This window comes from Apiospora marii, assembly GCF_038362585.1.
Source record: "Apiospora marii strain CBS 49790 chromosome Unknown utg000003l_segment0_segment0, whole genome shotgun sequence".
In the NCBI taxonomy this organism is placed as follows: domain Eukaryota; kingdom Fungi; phylum Ascomycota; class Sordariomycetes; order Amphisphaeriales; family Apiosporaceae; genus Apiospora; species Apiospora marii.
The window spans coordinates 6,871,384-6,894,009 of record NW_027117374.1 but is presented as its reverse complement, the minus strand read 5'-3'; the positions used below and the strand labels follow the sequence as shown (position 1 = coordinate 6,894,009).

Sequence of the window (22,626 nt, the reverse complement as noted above, 5' to 3'; positions counted from 1 at the left end):
TTCGCAACTCGGATCAGCCGTTCTATGCAGAGCTGATGATCACAAAATCCGGCCTTCAACCTCAATATCCGGACCATGGCATTGGGTCGGGTCAGTATAACAAGCCGATATTTCGATCCAGGGTCGAGTTTTGAGTTTTCAGTTAGAGATTTGAGGATGGTCATGCGCGTCGGCGCCCGCACGTGTGGTCACCAAGACTTGTTAACGGCCGACAAAGCCACAAAAATCAGAAGTGCGGTCGACGACCACATGTCGGTATATCACGGACAAGGAGGCAGGAGATTAGGCAAAGGAGGCAAATGATCATCCTCATTCCAGAAAGCAATCAGCACTTAGTGGTCTAGACAAGTTCGAAACCCAATTCTTACCTAAAGTGCGGTGCTTTAGGTATTTGTCAATCCCCAAGCGTCAGCACTAAAGAAAAAAGGTCGGACGTATATTACCACTCTGTTAGACGCGATCCTGCCCGCTTCTGCCTGCCCTGCATCGGGGTCTTCGTCGGTATTGGGTTGGGGCAAGCTTCTTGCGGCCACCACTTGTCTAGTTTGTTCGTCAAGACCTCCATTTTCCGCCCAAAAGATGAAACTGAAGACCAAGCATACCGATAGAAGGCCACCTAGCTCAGGTAAGTGGTCTAGTTAATATATTTAGTCGATAACTGCAGGATTCTGCAGCGTTCGGCGTGCCGATTATAGCTCGACGATGGATTTTCAATGGGCGACAAACGCCTGCCTTTATGGAAATGAACAGTATCCCTTATTTTGTCATTCATGAATGGCACGTTCAAGTGAATATAGTAGTTGTGTTGCGGAATGAAATGGTGCCCACTCACGGCCCTCAACTGAGTGGAGCAAGCCAGCGAATGCAGAGTGGGGAGAACGGAAAAGAAACATTAGTGGCTCTTTTGCAACATAGGTTATGGTGCATTTGGTCACCTAAATTTCTTAGCCGGCTATCTATGGTGTCCTACGAACAGCTTATGGACCAAAACTGCCTGCAGCTCGATCTCACTTTTAGTGTTGTAGTGCTTCCGCCTCTAGATACCCCATCTAGCCCAGACACAAGCCGTTCAATGGACCAAATTTTGATATTGTAAAGAAGTTCAGTACAGTACTGTACTGGTCTAGGAAAGCAGAGGATCGGTCTAGATCCTGCTCCGACTCCCAGGTTGGACATTCGTAGCCAACCCACTTTACGGAGTAGTAGAGAGATCCACTTCTACTGTCGTAGTGTCCTATCACCGCACCCATGTTGTGATCCGATCTGCCCTCACTGATGGTGGGCCGCTGCTGGTCCCCCCACCATACGGCGACAGAGCCGTCTCGTTCGTACACCCAGAGCAGGTGCTCATCAGGCGTATCTACCAACTAGCGGTTTCCCCGCATACAGTTAAGCGACGCATCTCAAGACGAGGCAAACGATTCTGTTCTGTGACTCTCAATTGAATACATTGTTGATCCAATTGTTATTGCTCCGTTTACTGAAGTGAATTGTGATATTTGGACCTCCAAGTTTCATCTCAATCACCGTATGACTCCCATGATCTGAGTTACTAGAGAAAAGCCCATGAAGCCTTCCTTGTTACGATACCAAACCACTCACTCGCTGTTTCTGTCCGTACCTGGACCACGTCACTCATACTTTATCTGTCGTCCCTTCTTACAATCCCTCATATCCAAAAGAAATCCAGACACTTCAGAAAAGGAACACTTCGCTAGCCGCTCACCTCAGATACGGAAGATGTCGGAACCAACCGCAGCCACAACCATTCAGTTGACGCCCCAAGAAGAGAGGCTAAAGTCTCTCCTTCTCGAGGTCGCGAGCCATGTTGACGAGACGCAGGGATGGAGAGACGCTGTTATCTTGCGTTGGGCTGGGGGTTGGGTTCGAGACAAGCTCCTGGGCATCCAGTCTCACGACATCGATACCGCCATAAACGTCACGACCGGTGCGCATTTCAGCGCCGAGATTGTGGCTCTGTGCAAGAACCCTGAGATGGTTAAAAAGCACGGTGTGACTTCCACGGATATCGGCAACCTGCACAAAATTGCTGCGAATCCGGAGAAGTCAAAGCATCTTGAGACTACGACCATCAAGCTCTTCGACTTCGATGTCGACTTCGTCAACCTACGCAAGGAGACTTACAGTGGCGATAGCCGGAACCCTCAGGTGGAGTTTGGCACTGCAGAAGAGGATGCATTACGGCGAGATGCCACAGTGAATGCTCTCTTTTATAATCTCAACACGGGCAAGGTCGAGGATTTCACGGGGGGTTTGGCAGATATGGGAAAGAAGCTGATTAAAACCCCACTGGATCCCCTACAGACATTCATGGATGACCCTCTGCGTGTGTTGCGATTGATTAGATTTGCCAGCCGGTTGCAGTTCACCATCGATCCTGATGCCGAAAATATGATGGGCAATAGCAAGGTATTGCAGGCGCTGCGTCTCAAGATTAGCCGCGAAAGGGTGGGTATGGAAGTAGAGAAAATGCTGAAAGGTAACCGGGCCAGCGTTAATTGTGTTGCATACTTGGCTCTAACTCGTTTTGGCAGGCGAACACCCCAAAGACGCTCTGGAACGTATCGACACCCTTGGGCTTTACCATACCGTGTTCATGGACCCGGGCAGCAGCAATGCACCTCATCCTGATATATCCAACTGGCGAACAGTCTACGAGTGCCTTGACCGACTGACAAAGGGCCGTACACCTGGTTCCATCTATGATGTTCTCATCTACACGGAGGAAGCAGCCTACTTTAGCTGGGTACTGGCAGCCGTAGTGCCTTGGGCACCCTTCAGCAGGGAAGCTCCCACAGTTGGCAAAGAGCCTCCTCCTTACGCGACATTAGCTGCAAAGGAGGGAATCAAAGCACCAAACAAAGTGTGCGAGGTGATTACGGCCGCCATAAAGCACCGAGCCAACATCATGGCCTTGAAGAACGCGGTCTGCGCAAAGGAGCCGTATATTCACGAGCGTGACCGATTTGGGATGTCCATCCGAAAGTGGGAAGCTCACGGCGGTCAGTGGAGGCTTCAAGTGCTTTTAGCGTTCCTGGTGGAAGCCTCGCAGGTCCTAGACGCCACAACGAGGGGCACTAGCAAGGTGGTCGACTTTTTAGCCGGGTGGCAGCTGTTCCTCGACCACCTGCAGGAGCTCGCCGTGATGGAGGCGCCACTCCTCAAACGTCTCATTGACGGGACACAGCTGGCCAAGGCCTTGGGAGTACAGCCGGGTCGATGGATGACGCCGGCTCTCGATGTCTGCGTGGCGTGGCAGCTGCGAAACCCCGGGGTGACGGACCCAGCAGGCGCCATCGAGGAGGTACGGAGAAGGATGAGCGGGGGATCCTGATAGTATAAGGTAGCGTTCCCCTTGCGAAGTGAGGTTCAAATGCAGAGTTGGACAGGTGTGACACTCTTGGGTCGGCCGACGCTGTTCGGAGGGGCTTTCGTAGAACCGAAGTATCGAAGATTCGACCATATCCTGCAAATCGAGCGTTTACTACACTTGGCAGTTCTGCGCATTTCGTCATCAGTATACTTCGTATGACTTATTGAGGACAAAGGTAGGCCGGGGCTGGAAGCATAGCCTCGACGGGTTGAAGACGTATGAAAACCCTGTCTTCATGCCATCCTGACGAAGTTGCTCGTGTCCTGTCCGCTTCATCCCAACCACGCGTGCCAGCGAAAGCTTGTTAACGATGCCATGGAGCTTCTCGGAGAACACCGACGCCTTTGCGTCTCCGTCCGCGATCTCACCAAGAGCGTCGACGATGATAACTGTATGAACGTCTCGGCTGTTGATGGTGGAAAGCCCCATTTCGACGGCAGACCAAAGACCGGTCTCGAGGCTGCCAGCAGCGCCTTTCGAGTCCCAATAGGCCATGACACTCGTCAACTTCTGAAGAAGCTTTGCATCACCTACGTTGATAGCCAAGAGCTGGGAGGCCATACTCTTGAGGAAAGCCAATGTGGTGGATCCCTCGGGGTTGTCATTTGCTGCGCGGAATAGTCAGTGATGGGACGGCATAGAAATGAGAGTGTACTAGGTATAAGCATATTGGATTGCTCAGACGAAGCTTACCAAAGGCAAAACCAAAAGTCTCGAACTTCAATTTGTCCCGGCCAACATGAATGGGCTTTTGCAGGCGCTCGCGCAGCCATGCCGACAAAACACTCTTACCGCAGCCAGGGCTGCCCGTGATAGCCAGAAGGTCTTCTCCGCTTTCGAGAAAATCCGTGAGGTCGCCCTCCACCCACTCGCAGGTCCCCCCTGCGCGCTCGGCCTTCTCGGCGATGCGACCGTACAGCTGAGGCCGGTATTCGCTTGTGCTGGGGACGAGCTGGCGTTGAAGAGACGTCAGCGTGGAGCAGACATTTTCATCGCGCAGGGCGTGGCTCCACATGTGCTCAAAGAGGCGCGATCGCAGACTCCAGATGTCTGGGATCTGGGAGGAGAACTCCTTGTCAAAATCAATGGTCACTGTGTTTCGCGAGAGGCGGCTGATTCTCTGACGGTACGTCACGACGTCGTCGCCAATCAGCCGCACGAGACTAGCATATAGACTGCTTATTGACTGGACGATAGTATCGTTGCCAGTGAAGAGGTCGTGTAGTTGGATGAGGTGGCCGAGGAGGTGACCGAACTCGTACAGGACATTAAAGGTTGGCTCGAGGGCGTCGGCTTGATCGCAACCCAGCTATTTCCAAACGTCAGTTCGTTCTACCATGTTGCGTCAGCTGGGAAGGTGTTACCTCAAGAAGCATCTGGCAGCCTCCAAGGGCCGTATCACGAACGAAGGAGTTTTCCGGTACAAGGCCCGTTACAGTGGTCGAAAACTCATCGATCAGGATCCCGAAGAACTCGGCTTCCTGGAGGACGCAATCCCAACGACTGCCCTTCTTCGGCATGTGGATCAGCCGTTCATCAGCAATGAATGCCAGATAGGACTCGAGGTTGACGCAATCAAAGTGTTTGTCATCTACATCGTGGACATCGCGGAAGACCCTCTTTCTGACCTTGAGAGCCTCTTCGTACACCCTTACGGTCGAATTCCGCCTTGTGGTGACTACGTGTTGCTGGCTGGACGTGCTGCGCATCTCGACGTGCTGCTGCTGCCCATTCTGAACAGGACTGGAGCCGTTCTGGGGCACCTCGACCACAGAGGTTTGAGAGGAATTCTTGACGGGCTGGTTGAGGGGAGAGCTCGAGTCGCTGTTAGTGACTTTTGCCATGGCCGGATCCGCATGTAGCTCTTCGATGGACTGCTTGGAAGAGAGAGGATGTGCGAGAACTACACTTTCCTAGACCTGGAGGCATGTTAAGATGGGGACGGGCGCGATACAGCAGGAAAGGCAGAGAAGCCGCTTACCTAGTGGTAACTTTCGGAGGTTTAACATGGTCGAGGCTGAAAGATTGCGACTGCTCTCTTCCAGCTTGGATGAGGATGGCATGGGAAGAAATATATGAAGAGGTGGTTTCGTTGTCTGATTTTGATTTCTCGAGCCGGCTACTAACTACATGAATTGGAACGCTGAGATGTTCTTGGGCTTCTCAACTCTGTCTTGCCGTCCAGCCAAGGTATATGGTCGAAGAGGCGAATAGGGGAAGCAAGCCAGCCACCATCCACCTATTGAAAGCGTAGGCGGCCTCGTCCTCTGGCCGGGGAGCCCGCGGTATGCTCAATTTGGTTATCCATCATGCCGCCAACCGCAGCGCGATGTATCAAGACATCAAATCGAGTATACAATATACCTCAGTCGATGTACCTCATACCATGAAGTACGCCGGCATTGGTGTCATGAAGAGCTAAAGGCCAATGCATGTGGGGGGTGTACACTGCGTGAACCTGCAAGCCGTTTGAGGGGCTGAGGAATATCGAAGTCTATTGAATGCGGCACGGGCTGCGTGGGGAGAAGGCCAGTGGCTAGCTGAAAGTAGGCAGAAAGAGGAATGAGTGTGTGGTGTCTTGCGGCATGGGCCCTCGTTCCCGTCTCACCTGCATGTGGTTGCCAGAAATGGACATGTCGATGGCTTCTTAAGGTTGGAGTCTTCGCCGAACCTGGGACGGGGAAACGGAAGCAGTATACACTGGCAGTAAGTATGTCGTGTCTCTAGTTTTCATAACGGTGATCTTCCAATGTCGTCGAAGTTTAAGCTGCAGTAGATCTATGTTAAGGTTAAGTATCGTGCCTATATGCCAAGCTTTTATCAATCGGCGATGGGGCAGCTTGGTAAGGGTCAAGCGCTACGCAGAGCTTATCCCCGCCCCTAACCGTACCTGCGGTAACGCTACTGAGCCATTTTCTGGGACTCTCCGAGACATTAAATGGAGGATTGTCCACTAAAACAATGGGCACACATAACATGATGCAGGCCAAAGTATTTTATTTACTCGCAGTCGGAGTTGATTCCACACTCCTGAGTTACGTCTACATCTAGCTCAGAGTCCGTTAGCTCTTCCCAAGCCCATCAGCTTTAGGCTTTGCCTGACAATTAGATGGCCAACTTAGTTCTAATACGATGGCGCAGGACCCCTTCCCAACTTGCGCGACAGGCAAATACGACTTAATCCGCATGGGCATAGCGCTTGTTATGTAAGGTTGCCGTGGTGGGGCAACGTTTCCCGAATACCTCTTGGCGGTTGGGCAACGCAGCGAGTTGGGCGGAGTACCCGCAGGGCTCGGCCCTGCGGGATACCACTAGCGCTTTCTGAATCGCCATACAAACTGAAAATGTTGAAGGGCATACCATACCTGATTGAGTAAGGCGACCTTCAGAAGCTGGGCCCGGTACAATTGCGCGTCGGCGTCCACGCTCACGAGTACTGACACCTGCCCACCTGCCGACCCGCCGACCCATCGCGATGCCATCTCGACCCAAGCCCCACGAAGACACCTGGAAACGGCCTGCCAAGGTCGCTGCCACCATTGACAAGTTGCTGTTTGAGCTGCAAGACTGCCAGCCCAAGAACACCACCAAGACCTACGTGCCGAAGCAGAGAGAATGGCAGGCATGGTGTGCACAACACTACCCGCCGGTCCCTGCCGGATGGCAAGGCGCCAACGTGGTCTAGGATGGCCAGGATCTTCCTGGAGACCTGGTGGACGAGGGGAAGCTGCTTCTCTTCATGACTGAAATCGCAGAACGGGCGCCACGCGCAGGCAAAAGGCTCGCAAGCGAACGTCGCCGACGCGAGGTCGGTACCATCGCATTGAAGCTGGCGGATGATTCCGATACCGAGGGCGGCGACTTCTCGCATTCCAATATTCGTCTCCGGTACAATACTGTACGGTCCTACATCTCCGCCATCCAGAGGCTGTATGAAGAACAAAGGAGTAGGCGGATCAACCCGGCTCCTCCGCCGCAAGGTATCCCTCTTAACGCACTGAAGTCAAGGATCATCAGAGTGGCCTATGCGCAAAGCCGGACCGAGATGGACGACCGCGGCGAGGGGACCCTGAAGGACGCCTATACTATTGCCCACATCCCCCAGCATACTGCTGCGGTATGGCAGGAGTGAAAGGCGATTGCCTGCGCCCTGAGAACCCAGGTCGACTTTCTCCTTGGCAACCATATGCTGCTGCGGTCTAGCAACCGGCTTCCGATCGAGCTCCCAGACTGCTTCTGCCTAGATCTCCCTAACGAAGGCATCCAGCGCGCCAGTAGCAGCCCAGCCGCCAAAGCCCTGGTCATTCTGATGCGGCAAGGGAAAACGAACCAGCACGGGCGCATGGAGTACGGCGCGGCTCTCCGGCATCGAGACCCTAACGCCTGTCTTGTGAGCGCTGTCGCCTTTTGGCTGTTTTGGCGGTGGCAGGTCGAAGGCGAGCCCTTTCCTCAGTATACAAAGAGCGAGAACTGGTACCATATCAAACTCATCCGACAGTCGCTTTCCGACCCGACCTCGCCGCTTTTGCCACAGACCGCCAACGTCTGGACGAGAAAGCTCTACGAAAGGTGTGGCATCCAAACCTCCAAGGCCTCCCACGCGCCTCGGATTGCCAGCTCGCAGAATGCCGATCTTGCCGGGGTACCGGAGGCAAGTATCCGGAGGGCAGGGAGGTGGAACCATGGCGACCAGATGACTGGGTGCTACCTGACGTCGTTGCCGAGGCAGTTTATGCGATCCACGGCGGATTTCGACCCGGAATGGGCTGGGTCTTATTACGTACCCCGGTCCTCCGCCTCCCCGCCAGCGAGTCTGTTAACGGCGGTATGGCCCGAGCTAGATCATTGGCAGCAGAAGTATAGCTCCGGGGCCCTGGAGCAGAACAAGGCAGCTGGGGCCTTTCTGGAACTACTACAATGGTTGCGTGCGGTCCTGCTACAGGACGCCCCATTTCTGATGGACGACTTCCCCGATCATCCTCTCTTTCAGCAGCCCGTTTTCCAACGTATTGATTTCACCGTCTTTGCCGCCTGCGTACGGGATGCTTGTCGGCAGTCAAGGGTTGACACGCACAGCGAGATCATCCAGAAGGCAATCCCGGCAGTCGCGGAGAAGCTTCGTGCGGTGGCGACCCAGCAGATTGCCGCCGAAAAGTCGGTTCAACAGCTTACTACCGAGGTCCGGCGCCTCGAGGACGAGGTTCACCACCTTCGGAACCTCTCCTGGAGGGTGACAATGGATATTACGCCTAACGAGCGGGAGTTGATCCAAGTCCACCAGTTCGAGCACCGTCGCGGTCCAGAGACCCAGGATCAGAACCGGCCCCAACAGCTGCTAGCCTCAACTTGCGCGCAAGCTCGGAGCACAGAGGCGCGCAGCCGCCCCGATTTCGTCTCCCGAGGACGACCAAGTCGATCGTTGACCTTCTACGTATATGGCGTACCGGTCCCCCGGGGATGCCGTCCATCGATACTCTAGAGGCCCGTTGGGGGGCGCGATGGCGGCCTCTATCGGAGAAGGCTTTTTTTCTAAGCGGAAAATCATTATTGATGAAATCGGAAGGAAAGCAGTAGCTACGAAACGAACCGAGGAGGAGGTCGCCCAGCAGATGGACGCAGAAAGAGATACAGCCTCCTTGGACAAGGTTATCAAAATCCTCAGGACCCGTCGGAGCCAACAACAGTCAATACCGCTGGCGGCAGTAGACTTGGGGGACACTACGCGACCTACCTCTACAGCGGTGGTTTCATCACCTGTCCCCGGACCATTGGTAGGAAATCCTTTAGAACCAGCCGCTCCCGTCGCTCCTATATCATGTCCAGAGCAAATGAATGTAGATGTAGACTGCATAGTAGTTGCAACTCCAACGTCGGGTTAGGGGATTATGGAATAGGGAGAGGGAGCGGCATCACTTATAGCTTATCTATTTAGCTTAGAGCTATAAAAAATACCTTGGGCGTAGTTTCATTCCCTCTTTAAGTGATCTAAAACATTATATCCAGGCTGATTCCACTGTCGCAGGGAAGCGTCAGGCAGGTCATGGTAAGGGGAGTGAGTGAACATTGCAACATAAACGGGCCCCTGTATTTACAGGTGGTTAGTTACCTCTTCAGCGGGGTGACCTTCTAAATGCCCCGAAAACCGCCTAGGGTTTAGCGATCCCCTTTGCTCTAGGGTACAGCTTTGAGAATGCTCGCCCTAGCCGACGCGGAAACAATTTTAAAAGAACGATATTGGAATCAAATGAATCCCTATCATTTCCAGTGCTGGATGTCTGATTTTTATCGTGAGAAGACCGGCCGTCCTGGAGCTATTGGCGGTTTTGTCTGCCCTTCGTCTGGAGCTTGATATTGGAGGCGGCAACCCAAACAGCGGGGTATCCCGGCAACACCCCACCAAATTCGACCTTCAATATCCACCTGGTACAGCGGGGTAGTATAACCGTAGCTAGCAAACACCGGAAGCTACAGTGCCGGGCCAGTGGGTAGTCGCTTTACTAGACAAACGCTAAGATCCAGATCTTTTCCCCTGACTGCCCGGACCGAATCGCTATTGGGGTCACCGTCCCCACTGATAGGGCTGGTAGTACGCTTTAGTAGAATTAAGAGGATGCAGTAGCATAGGTTGGTGGAGTCATCTGGCTGCTAAAGTGCATCGATTAAGCGTGCATTAGTGCTCAAAGTATGGCACGCGCATGCTTACGATATCTAATTATAGCACATCTTACACTTTGGCTCAGGGCAATCACCCATGCGCTGTTCTACTTTCCACATCCAGCAGATCCCGTGTAGAAGACATTACGTCCAGCGCAGATGAGGTCCACCAAAGTGGCATGCTTAGAACAAAGGACCGGCTCCGTGTCTGCTGACGGCGCAAGTGAAGGAGAAGGGCTTGGTATTGGACCAAACAAGGCTTTCTCCGCATCGCACCTACCTCTGGAGAAGATGGGGGCATGTCTTTCCCAAAATATGGGTGAAGCCTCCTTGCTTCACAAGATCGCTATCATATGTTTCCTCAACTGGCTGACGTAGGCTTGCCGGTGCACACAGGAATGGCCCACTTGTTAACCTAAGTGTGCGATGGGCGGGTTTATTGAAGCTCTTGACAGCGCTTTTACAGCAAGCAATCCCTGAATATAGTTGTGGCGGGGTCTGAAGGGGAGGAATCTGAAGCAACCTTTAGCCGTCTTCTCTTAGAAGTCGGCAGTGACTGTGTGTATCCTTCAGGTTTGCAAGGAACTTTCCCAAGGTGGACGACAGGGCTTTCGCCAGCTCCGCAAGACGATGATATCAAGTCATATTCTGCTCGGTTGGATACTGTGGAGGATGCATTGGCTGCGGGAGTTAAAACGAAATGCTGTACGTACTACGCGGCTGAATCTGGTTCGGATACAGCATTAGGCATCTAGTCTTGTATTAGTAATTAGTACAGGACCCCATCAAGATGGGAGGTGATGTTAAGTTGGTTTTTGATCAGGCACTGAGTGATAATGTATGGAATTTGTCAGATATGCTATGGGTGTTGGTCGGTATTGAATTGGCGTTACCTCAGCGCTAGCTTGGGAACATTTGAAAGCGCACTATCAGCCCTACCAATGGGACCACGGTCATACAATTAGGGTCTCAACTAGGGAGAACTATTGGTCACCATACTGTGACCTCCAGTTTTTGCTAGTTACAGCTGGACTGCCCCACTGTACTTGGTTGGGATACTCAGCTGCTACATTCCATCTCACCTTTCCTTGTCCCTTTTCATACATCCCTTCGCGAGTCAGCTGCCAAAGTAAGGAATCTCGCGTTTGACTTGCCAAGTATCCCATCCCACAACTTCTCTAAGACCTGCTCGCGAGTATGGCTTCTACGTCAGCATCGAGCTTCAGCAGCAAGGAAGATCAAGGTCTTCCATGAGCTTGACTCTCAGCTGCAACCCATTTGGCCCCGTCTGGGAGGAGCACTGGAACGACCGGTTCTACGCGTGGGACCGGCATTCAGTTCCTGTAGGGCTGTGCGGGGCTGTGCGTAGAGGTCCAATAGGCAGCTAGGCCGCTCACTACTGCAATAGGGCGCGGTCCATGCAGCTCACTAAGTCAAGCAAGCGGCCGTAAGCTCTGCCTTTGCCGCTCCTGCTTGAATGGCCCTCCCCAAGAGCATGAGCCCTACAGCGAGATCAAACCCCGAAACCAAGTAGACTGCAGTACATAAATACCAGTCCCTTCAGTTGTCTATCAAGGTATCCAATTTGCAACAGTCTTCATCACCACACCTCCCCTGTTACCATTATACCCAATACTCGTTGCTGCTAGTATTATCCCGCTCAACAAAAATGAGTTTCAGCGGTAGCTGCATGGGTGGGGCGATCAAGTACGAGAGCAGCAGTAAGTCGCAGTGGCCTTGATCTAGAAGAAGCGAACGTCACAGTACTGTGCCACTGCCAGAAGTGGGTCGAAGGCGCATTCACCTCCAGCGCCGTCGTCCCCGAAAATGGCTTCAAGGTGGTGAAAGGTATGCTGAAAAGCCATGATGAGTGCATGCATCGTCAAACCTTTAGCTGAACTGCAATGCTACAGACGAGCCGAAGGCCCATGACGTCACCGTCGACTCAAGGAAGATCAATCGCCACTTTTTCTGCAGCACCTGCAGTTCGAGCCTCTACACCAGGCTCGAAGTCGAGTTCTACTGTAAGGACCGGGTCTCGTACCTGGGTCGCGAACTGGCTCCACGCTAATGATGCGCAGCAGGAAGATTGGGCGGGTCGCAAACCGGCCCGCCAACAATGGGACCTGGCTCGCTAGTTGCGTTCATGCGCCATTGCTACTCTTCCGACTCTGCACTCCAACACAGTAGGGCTAGCAGGTGTGCCGGCAACTATGGAAGCCAGGACCGGAAACAACCCACGAGAGTCTTCGAGTTCTCGGCGGATGCAACAACAACAGACTATGCTGCTGGATGATCCAGGCTTCGAGGTGGCCCGGCCCTTTACGCCGGAATGGTAGAAGCGGAGCTGCGGAATGTTAGACTCTTCTGGTCCTGCGCACCAGAACAGGCATGGGCTGCACCACAAGCTGTGCGTTCGCCGTCCAATCCCGTTTCCCAGTGGCTCTTGAGCGGCGGCATCACCAGCAATTTCTACTTCGTGGGGGTTATGCTACAGTCCTGTGCGTCAGAAGGGTACAGGAGAAAACAATACAGTACGACACCTGGATGCAAAACCTGAGCACGACGGTGCTTTCTAGGACCTGGCCTGCTATTCGCTAGTGAGTCGAAGCTGTTCTTCTAATGCACCCCTACAGCAAAGACCAACAGAACTCAGGACGGAAACGGCTTGCGAGGCTTTTTGACCTGATGTGACAGAAAAAGGGTACATTACGCCATTGGATGATTCTAAGTCCATTGTAGCGGTTGGGACTTTCTGACTACGATCGGGCGTACCAGAACAGTTATTTCGGTCTCCTAATATCACTTCAAGGCCCGGAAGCAAAACTTGCGGCAGTGAAAAACACCAAGTTACCGGCCGCACATCTAGCCTAAACTTCTCATCATCTAATACTAGGTCTATGGCGCGAAGTATAGGCAATCGCGGTTTGATTGACGTCTAAAGTTGCTATTCCATCGAGTAATGAAATGTGCGGTCACGAAGGGTGGAAGTGGCACTTTGGTTCCTTGATAGGACGTCGACCAGACCGAGGAGGAATTTAGCGAACCAACTCTGAACGTTGTGCTCGGCAACATGGTTATAGAGCTGATTTTGCTTGAGCAGCCGCTGATCGCTTGGCATCGTAAGCGCATGGTCTATTTTCTTAGCCACACCGCTAAGATCCCAAGGGTTGATATGAATTGCACCGGGAAGAAATCCAGCTGTGCCACTGAACTCAGATAGAATCAGGGGGCCGTGGCTTTCACGCTGGCAGACGATATACTCCAAGCTGGTCGTGTTCAGGCCGTCTCGTACAGAGGTAATCAAGCCAATATCGGCAGCTCTCAGTAGGGCAAAGTACTCCTCCTGGCTCAAATACTGGGGATAGTGCTGGACAGGCGAGTAAGTGAGACTGCCCTTGCTGCCATTGATCCGCGTCACCAACTCGTTGACTCGGCTGGTGACCTTGTTCTCTGAATCGTCTTCAGTACTCTTCGGTGATGTAACTTGGATGAGGACCACCTTTTCTCGCCAGTGAGGGTATAGTTCCAGGAATCGCTCAAAAGCCATGAGCTTCTGGGTTACGCCGTGGGCACTATCTAGCCGGTCGCGACCCACGACTATTTTCTTTCCCTTGTAGATCTTTTTCAAGTCGTAGTAAGCTTTGTCTACCGAGTCGCTCCAAGCGAGTTGCTCCACTTTAGCGAAATCGATGCCAATGGGGAAGACCCCAACTTCAACTCGACTTCCATACACGTCAACGCCAAAAGAGTCGGATGGGAAATCTAGGATACGCGTGCAGCAATTCAAAAAATGACGCGAGTAACTGTATGACTGGAATCCAACCAAGTTGGCGCCGAGAACACCTTGCAAGACCTCCTTTCGTCTGGGTAGACAGCGTAGGAACTCGCTAGTGGGGAATGGGGTGTGCAAATAAAATGAGATGTGCATGTTTGGTGCTCTCTGGCGGAGCATGCTGGGAAGGAGCATGAGATAGAAATCATGAATGACAACGACGTCACCAGGTTTGTAAACATCCATGATCTTGTCGGCAAACTTGAGATTCATCGTGTAGTAGTCGGTCCATTGCATGCGCTCAAGTATTCCGTCTGTCGGCTCGTGCTGCCTGTAGTGAAAAAGAGCGTATAGCTCGTGTTCGGCGTATTGTCTCCACCGACTCTGGTCTTTCAGGGCGATGCCATTGTCCATCATTTCCTCATTGTCGGTAAGCCAGATCGGAATGGTCTTCATCCGCTTGTCATGAGAAAGTTGCTGCTCAAGTGATACTTGGTGGTCGCGAGATATGAATATGCCGTCCTGCAGAGGCTGTACGGGCGGCGCGTTATTATCGATGGGAACAGGTGCCGAGAGTGGGTTAAGACTAGGCATGTTGGTCGTGATCCCCGGATACGCATCGGGAGGCGAAAAGGAACCGTAATTTGTCTCGATCTCGCCCGTCCACGCTACCACAGTGTGGTCCCATGGCGATTCTTCAGAAGAAAGATACGATAATGCGTCGAAGAGGGAAGATTGGCCTCGCCTTATACCTAATTTCCAGTCCCCAGACTGATTATACTTGGGCGCATAGGGCAAAGTGAAAGTGGCCGAGATGAGGTTTCCGGTAAGAGCCAGCTCTGGCACTGCAGGTTGTATCTGGCTGATAAATTCACATTGTCCCTTGGGCGCCAGGTGCAGACGCCGCATCACATCTTGATCCGACGTTACACTTCTGGCAGCTGGTGTGGGAGGAGAGTGGACTCTCGCTCCGGGTAGCTCACTAGATGATTCTAACGGCGAGTCATCGAGAGTTTGGCTCTCCCGTCCATCATGCTGGGCCGGATCAGCCGTGAAATATCCCGAAGTAGTTGGCCTGCCCTTTGTACCATCCTCTTTATTTGGTGGCTGATAGGTAGTTAGGTGAATGCCAGGAGTAACAGGAACTTTCGTAACGGACGGACGCTCGTGGGGAGGAAGCCCAGTTTCGGATCGATCTAGCCACGAGGGCCGAGGAAAGTATGGCGCTTTGGTTCCCTCAATGGCATCTAGTAACCCGCCGTTTGAGTTGGATTCGGTACTTTGGTCCGCCATAGTTTGGCTTCGGCTTCCAGTTACTTCGAGACTGAAACGAAGCCCAGAGCAAGTAATAGCAGGAGAAAGGCACGAACAGGAAGGTAGATAGGTAACCCGGGTCCAGCTTTTGGCAGTAGTAATAGGGTTGCGCGGAAGAGATGGCGAAACTTGATTGCCCGTACCAGATGCCAGCGTCTCGCAAGCGTTGGTATCCAAAGGTGGAATGTATCGGTGTTCCAGATGTACGGCAGTCGAAGAAGACTATTGAGCAAGTATGCAGTCGTGGTTAGAGTGAGCGATTCTTAACACATACACACATGCAGTACACCACAAATAGTTACCACAAACGATAAAGTGTCTATGATCTTCTGCGTTAATGAGTATTATGGGAGGTTTTGTTCCTGGAAGGCCGCCTGCACGTAGAAATATAAAGAATCAGTGTTGCGCCGGTCCTAACCATGGGCAGAAATGAGGTCCACTATGCGGGGTCAGGATCTTGCTAGGGATTGGCCCTTTTGACCCTTCTTAGCGGCCGAATTGGTCCAGAACAGCAGCAGCAGCTTGAACCATCATTAGACGGAACTTTTTGCCCGGCAATCCCACGTTATTGACTTAGCTTGTTGGCTTATCCTAGTTGTAGTGCGGGAGCCTCTGTGTCCCGAACGAGACTTATCCTGCGTTAAGACGACCTCGGGTTGGTATTATGAGAATCATCTCCAGAATTTGTCTCGCGTTGATTGCGACCCGTTTCTTGTTTCTTTACTGTGCCGTGATGTTGATGGGGGACAAACAAAAGACATATTGGGTCCCGCAAATAAGAGTCGTTCTAGAACTGCGCTCTTTCTGCCAGCCGTTCGTTCGCATGGGCTATATGCGTTAATATTCTCTCCGTGCCAACTCTTTCGTGTTCGAGCACATTTGCATACCTTCTGCTGCTTAAGTTCAGTCTCCCCCTTTTGGCATGGCATCTCATAGGTACGGTCCAAGCTGTGATTAAGGGGGATTTGGGGTAAAGGTCACGTCGCCCTCAGGGAGACCCATACCCGACCGCATTACAAAAATGTAGCCAACTTAGAGTAAGAAGGGGTGGGCGGTCTGTGGTTATCTTCTCGTTGAGCTCACAAGGCGGCTGGCCAAACGGATTGCCGCACACGTGAGCGTGAATGAACATTTCGAGGCGGCAATGATTGTGTATCATGCTATGTACTTTGGATGTTTGGCGATTTAGCTTAGTTAGCTCCTGCGCGGGGATTTTTAATATGACGTATGCGTTCGCTCCGCTAACGCACGAACAGAGTGTCGAGATCCCCACGTATTACATTACCGTGTGGAGGATCGGGACAAAGAAGGAACCGAACCGTTACTTTGGCCGGAGCATTGATTCCGGATAGTTTACCACGGGTATTGAGGGACGGAACGTAGCTTCATGACGGCTGCTTCACCCGCAATCCATAGTACATGCCTGTCGCAACAACAAGCCAGTTGACTTGCCAAACTGTGCAAATGGACCTTGACAAGCAAATTTCTGGCCACCTTCTGCAGCGACAAGCCGCTCTTGCGAACCTTGTCTTTCTGCCCCTTGGTGTGGGCCATGTCGGAGGCCTAGCTACCTAATTCGGTTCGGGCAACTTGCTGGACCCTCCTAGGGTATATTCCTGGAGTGTCCATGGAGCTACAATAGCGTCCCGCGTAACGGTAGATATAGCAAGTGCTGGTTTGCGGGTGCGAAACGTTGATGACATGATGAGCTCGAGTTGGGCGAGCGTCGCCAGGGGAGCTGCTGATCCGATTCCGAACCCATGTTGGCGAGAGGGAATCTCGGGCCAGCCTCTCTTCGGCGTGTCTTGAGGAAGAGTTATTTCGCAGTTCAGGAGGATTGGGCAGTTGGACCTGAAATGACGCGGGGTCGCGAACCAGCTCTACGCTAATAACGGTGGGTTCTACCCGCTGGTGGCGCTAGTGCTCTAGTGCGCCATTGCTACTCTTCCGACTCTGCACTCCAACAGTATGGCCAACATGTCTGCAGGTTATGAAGCCAGGGCCGGAAACAGCGTGCCAGGATCTTCGAGCTCTCAACGGATGTAGCGAGACGAGAATACGCTGCTGGATGATTTAGGTCTAGGTCCGAGGCGACCGACCACTATCGGAATGGTACAAACGGAGCGGGGGAAACATCAGGCTCTTTTCTGCCCATCGGAACATGGGTTGCATCACAAGCTGTCCGTCCGGCGTCCGTTCCGTATCTTAGTGCCACTTGCGCAACGGTTCCCATTCTGCTTCACAGTAAGGGCCTACAAAACCCAGGACCGAAAACAGCCCGTGAGACTCTTCGAGCTTAAGCAGCAAAAAGACAGTACTGTATGTTACTGGATGACTATTGTTCCATTCGGAATCGGCGCACTTCGAAAAGGGTACAATGGGAGACTCGGGCGCACCAGAATGGCTGTTCGGCCTCCCAGTATCCTTTCTACATCCTACTCGGTGCGAATTGGAGAGACCTGAAAGTGACTCGTGTGAGCCAGCAAGTGCGCCACGGCCAACAACGGAACACAACAATATCGGTGCTGCTGTTCACTAACTTTACCCATTTGGGCCGGCGGCGCCATCAGCAGCTCTGCATCCTGAGGTCTGCATCTGCCCTACCGCAGCTTGACCAGTCTAGACTCTGTACGTCAGAAAAAGAGTACACACATGATGCCCATGGTCCAAATGCAGAGCTTGCTGAGATACCCAAGAACGTTTTAGACTCGGCGGACGGCTGAGTATCAATTTGCGAGTGGACGACGACCAACAATGGCACACGTCAGGACCGATGCGCATATGGAGTCCTATCTATACCGTGATTCGTAACAATTTTGTCGGTGCCGATTCTCGTCGTTAGCTAAGCTACGGTTTCGCGATATCTTCCGCATTACCACTCCATAGGCTGGTTTTATTAGGAGAAGAAGGTGTCGGGAAAACCGCGCTTGCAATCCAGTTCTACATACACCACTTTGTCCCAACGGTAAGTTGCTCCCGAATCCCACCTGCATCCCATACTAATCAATATTTTACTGCCCTGCAGTATGATCCCACTATCGAAGATTCATACCAGAAACAAGTCGTTGTCGATGGACGGGCATGCGCAGTCCAAGTCCTAGATACTGCCGGCCAAAAAGACTATTCCGTACTGCGTGACCAATGGATACAACACGGCCAAAGCTTCTTTCTGGTATATAGCATTACTTCCAGATCGTCTTTCTCGAACGTACGAGATCTCTACGCGAATATTCGACAGACGAAGGAATCACTAGATCCACATCACCTCGGGCCCATACTGCTTATTGGGAACAAGTGCGATGTCGAATCGGAGCGAGTGGTATCGGCTCAAGAGGGCCATGCTCTTGCGCTTGAGCTGGGCTGCGGATTTGTCGAGACTTCGGCAAAGTACGGTATCAACGTCGAGGCGGCATTTTACGATACCGCGAGAATACTTCGGCGGGGGCGTACGACGGCTCTTGTAGAGCAGCAAATATGTGCTAAAAAGGTTGATGACCCCTTCGCCGACGACCAGGATCAGTGTGTTTGGCATCATTTTCGAAACATCCTTGGCTGCTACTGCTGCGTCCACTAATCGATATGGCTTGTGACTTGTTTGTTGGTAGCGCCCGTTCATGTACACTTCTATGACTAGTAGAATCTAGGTGTAACTAAATGCATGGTAGTTGTCACGAGTATCTTTACTACCCCCATGGCTGATACGTTTCCCATCCTTCTTCCTCTTTCGACGACTAAAACGGCTAGCTCTTATGTACCTGGTATAAACTTGCAAGCAATGAACGTGTATGTCCGGTCCGCCGCCGGCGAGTCTCACATGCCGCGAGGGTAAAGGCATCTTGTTTGAGAAAACCCTTGTCGAAAGAAGCGTTGATGAGGGAAGCGCTGACAGACAAACTCCGCAGCCCCTTCGCTCGTACAATGTGACAGTGTTGGTGATGCGGTACACGTACGGGGTCGATCCTCAACGCTGTCTTACGAACCCATGACGTGCCGGCGGTGCCTAGTTGGTGGAGTTCCCCTGTCATACTCGAGCCAGATTAGTGTACGCATATAATGAGGCCTTTGGTAAGGATAGAAGAGGTCGTCTAGCCTCCATGATGTCAACCAACCAACCAAACCAACCACCTAACGACGATTGGTTGGTTGGTGCTACGTTCTGAGCCCTCGTGGTTGGTTGGTATATTAGGGTGATCTTTTCAATTGCCCGCTGGGTAGATGCGTATCTGATTAAATATAACACCTAACCTTAGGGAAAAGAGTATATCCTACATAACCGGCCTCCTGACAATGAATCTCCTTGTGAACCTTCAGGCATACGGTCAGAGTTCAATATGTTCTGATCTACTTCACATAGCCCCGCTGCCACGTCTTTGCATGAGATACTGCCTGCACCCGCGTTACTCCCATGATACTGACAACCATGCAGCCCCCCTAAATCATGTTCTCCAATATCGATATCAGGTGGCCATGGCACATCATCGAGACTGACTTCATTAGCCTCGATACTTGCTGCCGGGTTCCATGAACAAATCTGGGTGTAATTCTGGCCTGAAGAAACACGGTCTTGTTCAAAGACCACCCAAGACCGTTTGATCACATGGCTTCGAGAAGGGTCTTCCACCGAGTATTTGAAAACGACGAATACAGCATGGTTCCGCTCCGGTTGCTGTGGGTAGACCACCACCTCCTTTGTTGATGTAACATCAGGGCCTCTTGTAGTGACGACGACTGTTGGCCTAACCGTGACAGCTTTATCCGGAGTTGAAGATATTTGGGATGATGCGGGTGAAACAGGGTATATCTGTCTTGTTATTGATGTGGTAGATGATAATGTAGATAATGTAGGGATAGAGAGTTTGTGGGAGCACACAGCCATTGCGGAAACTACAGGACCACAGCCCAGGTTAGGTAGGACTTAATGAGATATGCAGCTTATATATAAAAATAACAGCCGCTATGTACTGTACTGGTCTTTCAGCTCGGTGGGCTTCTCTACCAGCCCTAGAACTCTCCCCGCACGCTCGTCCAATGCGCCCAATACAACGCAAAGCTCCCACGGCGGAACGCCATTAGTACTGCCTGTATCGAAGTCTGACTGTTGTGACTGGGACCATTGCATCGAAGCTATTGTTGTTCGGTGAAAAACGCGGTTTAAGGGGGTGGCTGGTCTCGTCAGCCGCAGGAGAAAGCGTCTCTGCTACATGAGGCGTTGTACTAGTTCAATTGCAAAGCACAGTTCCCTGCAATCCGACCATTACTGCCAGTTCTACTGCGCGTCTGCTCAGCCCAGTCCTGCTGGCAGCTACTGATGTGGTTCCAGAACCCATATTGGCAAGATGGATTTCGGTCCTGCTTCTCTTCGGCGTGTCTTGACGAGGATGAGTTTTTGCGCAACAGAAGATTGGGCAGTTGGCCCTAAATAGCGCGGGGTCGCGGACCGGCTCCACGCTGCTTTCTAGGTAACCTGGCCCGCTAATCGTGCTAGTGCGCCATAGCTACTCTTTCGACGCTGCGGTCCAACGAAGAATTCAGGACCGGAAACAGCCCGTGAAACTCTTCGAGCTGGTGCAGCAAAAAGAGTAAAGTAGAGTATACCAGTGTATGATTCTGGTCCCATTGCGAATGCATCGGAAACGGTCCAGTCGGAGACTACGGCCGGGCGAATCAGAACAGTTGGTTCCGCCTCCACGTCGCTTTGCTGCACACAACTCGGCTGGAATTGGAGGGACTCGACGCGCCTCGTGTGAGCCAGCGAGTGCGCCACGACCAATAATAGAGCACAGCAGTATCGGCGCCTGGTTGGTGTCCGCGTTCGCTCCAAGACTACTGAGCTGGCTCTCCTCATTTGGACCGGCGGCGCCATTAGTAGCTCTCTACCCTGAGGTCTACATCTGCCCTATGGGTCGTATGAGCAGTATGGCGGTATGTAGTTACGGCGTGGCAAGCGGATATCGAGGACATCTCACACGTCCACAACTTAAATAATGACTCTCGAGGAGGCCGTAATAAAGAATTTGACGAGTGTGAATGACCAGGCACGACCGTGAAAGCGCACTTCTACCGCCACCAGCACTGGAAGCATTCGGTACTCCTGGCTATGGCCCAGGTCTGTTTTCCGACGTCCGCTGGTAGTGACGGTAAGCGGTACAAACGTTGCGAGGGCCGTTCTTTCAGTACATGCTCTAATATGGTAGGTCGTCTATGGTATGTACGTCTGTACACCATAACTACTGTACGCCGGTAGGGAAGTTGACCCAACATGATAGACTGGCTACCAAGAACCAGTTCCCACTCGAGAACTCGGTAGCTTCGCAAAATGACCAACTCCTAAATGGCAGGTTTGGGTACTGTCCTGTATTGCACTGGTCGCTTCTGGACGACTGGGCCTCGAGATACGAAGCCTGGAATATCGCAGTTGCTTTCGGTAGCATCATCCGGAAACGAGACAAAACGAGTGTGCTTTACCCAGGGTTGCGGGAAAGTACGAACCAGAAGAGCAGCACGGGAGATTCGGCGTACAGTGACACCGTGCTACTCCGGGGCTACGGAGGAGACCAGATGCATTGTGGCTGCCCTCCAACGCTGGCAGTATGTCGTAAGGACTGAAATAGCCTATATGAGCAAAAGAAATCTTTGCCAAACCATGCGACTGTCGGCTCAAGTCAACTAAGCGACTGCAGAGACTACAGATAGCTCCTTGTCTCGTGGACTCTGCTCTGATGCGACGGAAAAGGATGGCACATACGTCTGTTGGTATTGTACATATAGACTCACATTGCACCGACGAAGGAGATAGGAGGGCTTTGTACAGTATTACCAGCGGCAGACAACTATTATAAAAAGGGAGCATAATCAAAAAAATATCTTGGCCATACTGAACAAGCTTTAGCCTATAGTTACATCTTTGAGGAATTGATCTCCTTCCCTTTTCTCTTCACCTTCCTCTACCAACCAGCAAACGTCGAAACCCTGCCCTTCGCAAGTTCAATGACGGCCAAGGCGATGGGAGACCAGCTGCTTCCCAGCACTGTACCCGCTGCACAATCCACAGGTCCCGAAAGAATACGCCAGACGAATCGCGATGCAGCTAGGGCTACTCGTGCACGAAAGGCAGAAGATATCATGCAAATGAAGGCGACGATAGAGGTACTGTGTGGTGACATACGGAAGATGAGAGTTGAAATCAGCGATCTGGCTCTGCTCGTCACCAAGGCCCATAATCTGCATTTCGCTGGTTCGGAGTCGATTGACCCTGCTTTACTTGCGTCTGCAGGTTTTCCAAGCGCGTACAATATGGGCGACCTACCCGACCTCTGTCCGCCATGGCCCCGTACGATGAATCCGGTACTTTTCGGAGATGGCGCGGAGTGTATTTGGCCCGAGGACATCATTAGCAATAGAGCGAACTCTGTGGACAGTGATGCTATGGCTTCTATGAAACAGCCGCTTGACACGCCATCTTTGCTGCCCGACAGCAGTGTCGAGAGGC

The 22,626-nt window shown here is 52.2% G+C and overlaps 7 protein-coding genes across 7 annotated transcripts; 4 read left to right on the top strand and 3 right to left on the bottom strand.

Moving 5' to 3' along the window:
• Positions 1 to 1,466: 1,466 nt before the first annotated feature.
• PG985_005660 (CCA tRNA nucleotidyltransferase- mitochondrial) lies at positions 1,467 to 3,355 on the top strand (the record flags this gene model as incomplete). The annotated part of the gene is made up of 2 exons (XM_066825429.1): positions 1,467 to 2,500; positions 2,556 to 3,355. Exons 1-2 carry the CDS (start codon positions 1,567 to 1,569, stop codon positions 3,353 to 3,355), a joined length of 1,734 nt encoding a protein of 577 aa, XP_066688589.1. The 5' UTR covers positions 1,467 to 1,566.
• A 180-nt stretch (positions 3,356 to 3,535) lies between these two features.
• Positions 3,536 to 5,457, bottom strand: PG985_005659 (uncharacterized protein; the record flags this gene model as incomplete). The annotated part of the gene is made up of 4 exons (XM_066825428.1): positions 3,536 to 4,002; positions 4,088 to 4,703; positions 4,759 to 5,297; positions 5,376 to 5,457. 4 exons carry the CDS (start codon positions 5,455 to 5,457, stop codon positions 3,536 to 3,538), a joined length of 1,704 nt encoding a protein of 567 aa, XP_066688588.1.
• A 1,412-nt stretch (positions 5,458 to 6,869) lies between these two features.
• On the top strand, positions 6,870 to 7,079 carry PG985_005658 (uncharacterized protein; the record flags this gene model as incomplete). The annotated part of the gene is made up of 1 exon (XM_066825427.1): positions 6,870 to 7,079. One exon carries the CDS (start codon positions 6,870 to 6,872, stop codon positions 7,077 to 7,079), a length of 210 nt encoding a protein of 69 aa, XP_066688587.1.
• A 54-nt stretch (positions 7,080 to 7,133) lies between these two features.
• On the top strand, positions 7,134 to 7,526 carry PG985_005657 (centromere DNA-binding protein complex CBF3 subunit; the record flags this gene model as incomplete). Its single annotated transcript, XM_066825426.1, has 1 exon — positions 7,134 to 7,526. One exon carries the CDS (start codon positions 7,134 to 7,136, stop codon positions 7,524 to 7,526), a length of 393 nt encoding a protein of 130 aa, XP_066688586.1.
• Positions 7,527 to 7,580: 54 nt separating this feature from the next.
• Positions 7,581 to 8,873, top strand: PG985_005656 (uncharacterized protein; the record flags this gene model as incomplete). The annotated part of the gene is made up of 1 exon (XM_066825425.1): positions 7,581 to 8,873. The coding sequence occupies one exon, from the start codon at positions 7,581 to 7,583 to the stop codon at positions 8,871 to 8,873; it is 1,293 nt and encodes a 430-aa protein (XP_066688585.1).
• Positions 8,874 to 12,995: 4,122 nt separating this feature from the next.
• Positions 12,996 to 15,116, bottom strand: PG985_005655 (Trehalose-phosphatase; the record flags this gene model as incomplete). Its single annotated transcript, XM_066825424.1, has 1 exon — positions 12,996 to 15,116. The coding sequence occupies one exon, from the start codon at positions 15,114 to 15,116 to the stop codon at positions 12,996 to 12,998; it is 2,121 nt and encodes a 706-aa protein (XP_066688584.1).
• A 3,271-nt stretch (positions 15,117 to 18,387) lies between these two features.
• Positions 18,388 to 18,672, bottom strand: PG985_005654 (uncharacterized protein; the record flags this gene model as incomplete). The annotated part of the gene is made up of 1 exon (XM_066825423.1): positions 18,388 to 18,672. One exon carries the CDS (start codon positions 18,670 to 18,672, stop codon positions 18,388 to 18,390), a length of 285 nt encoding a protein of 94 aa, XP_066688583.1.
• Positions 18,673 to 22,626: the final 3,954 nt, after the last annotated feature.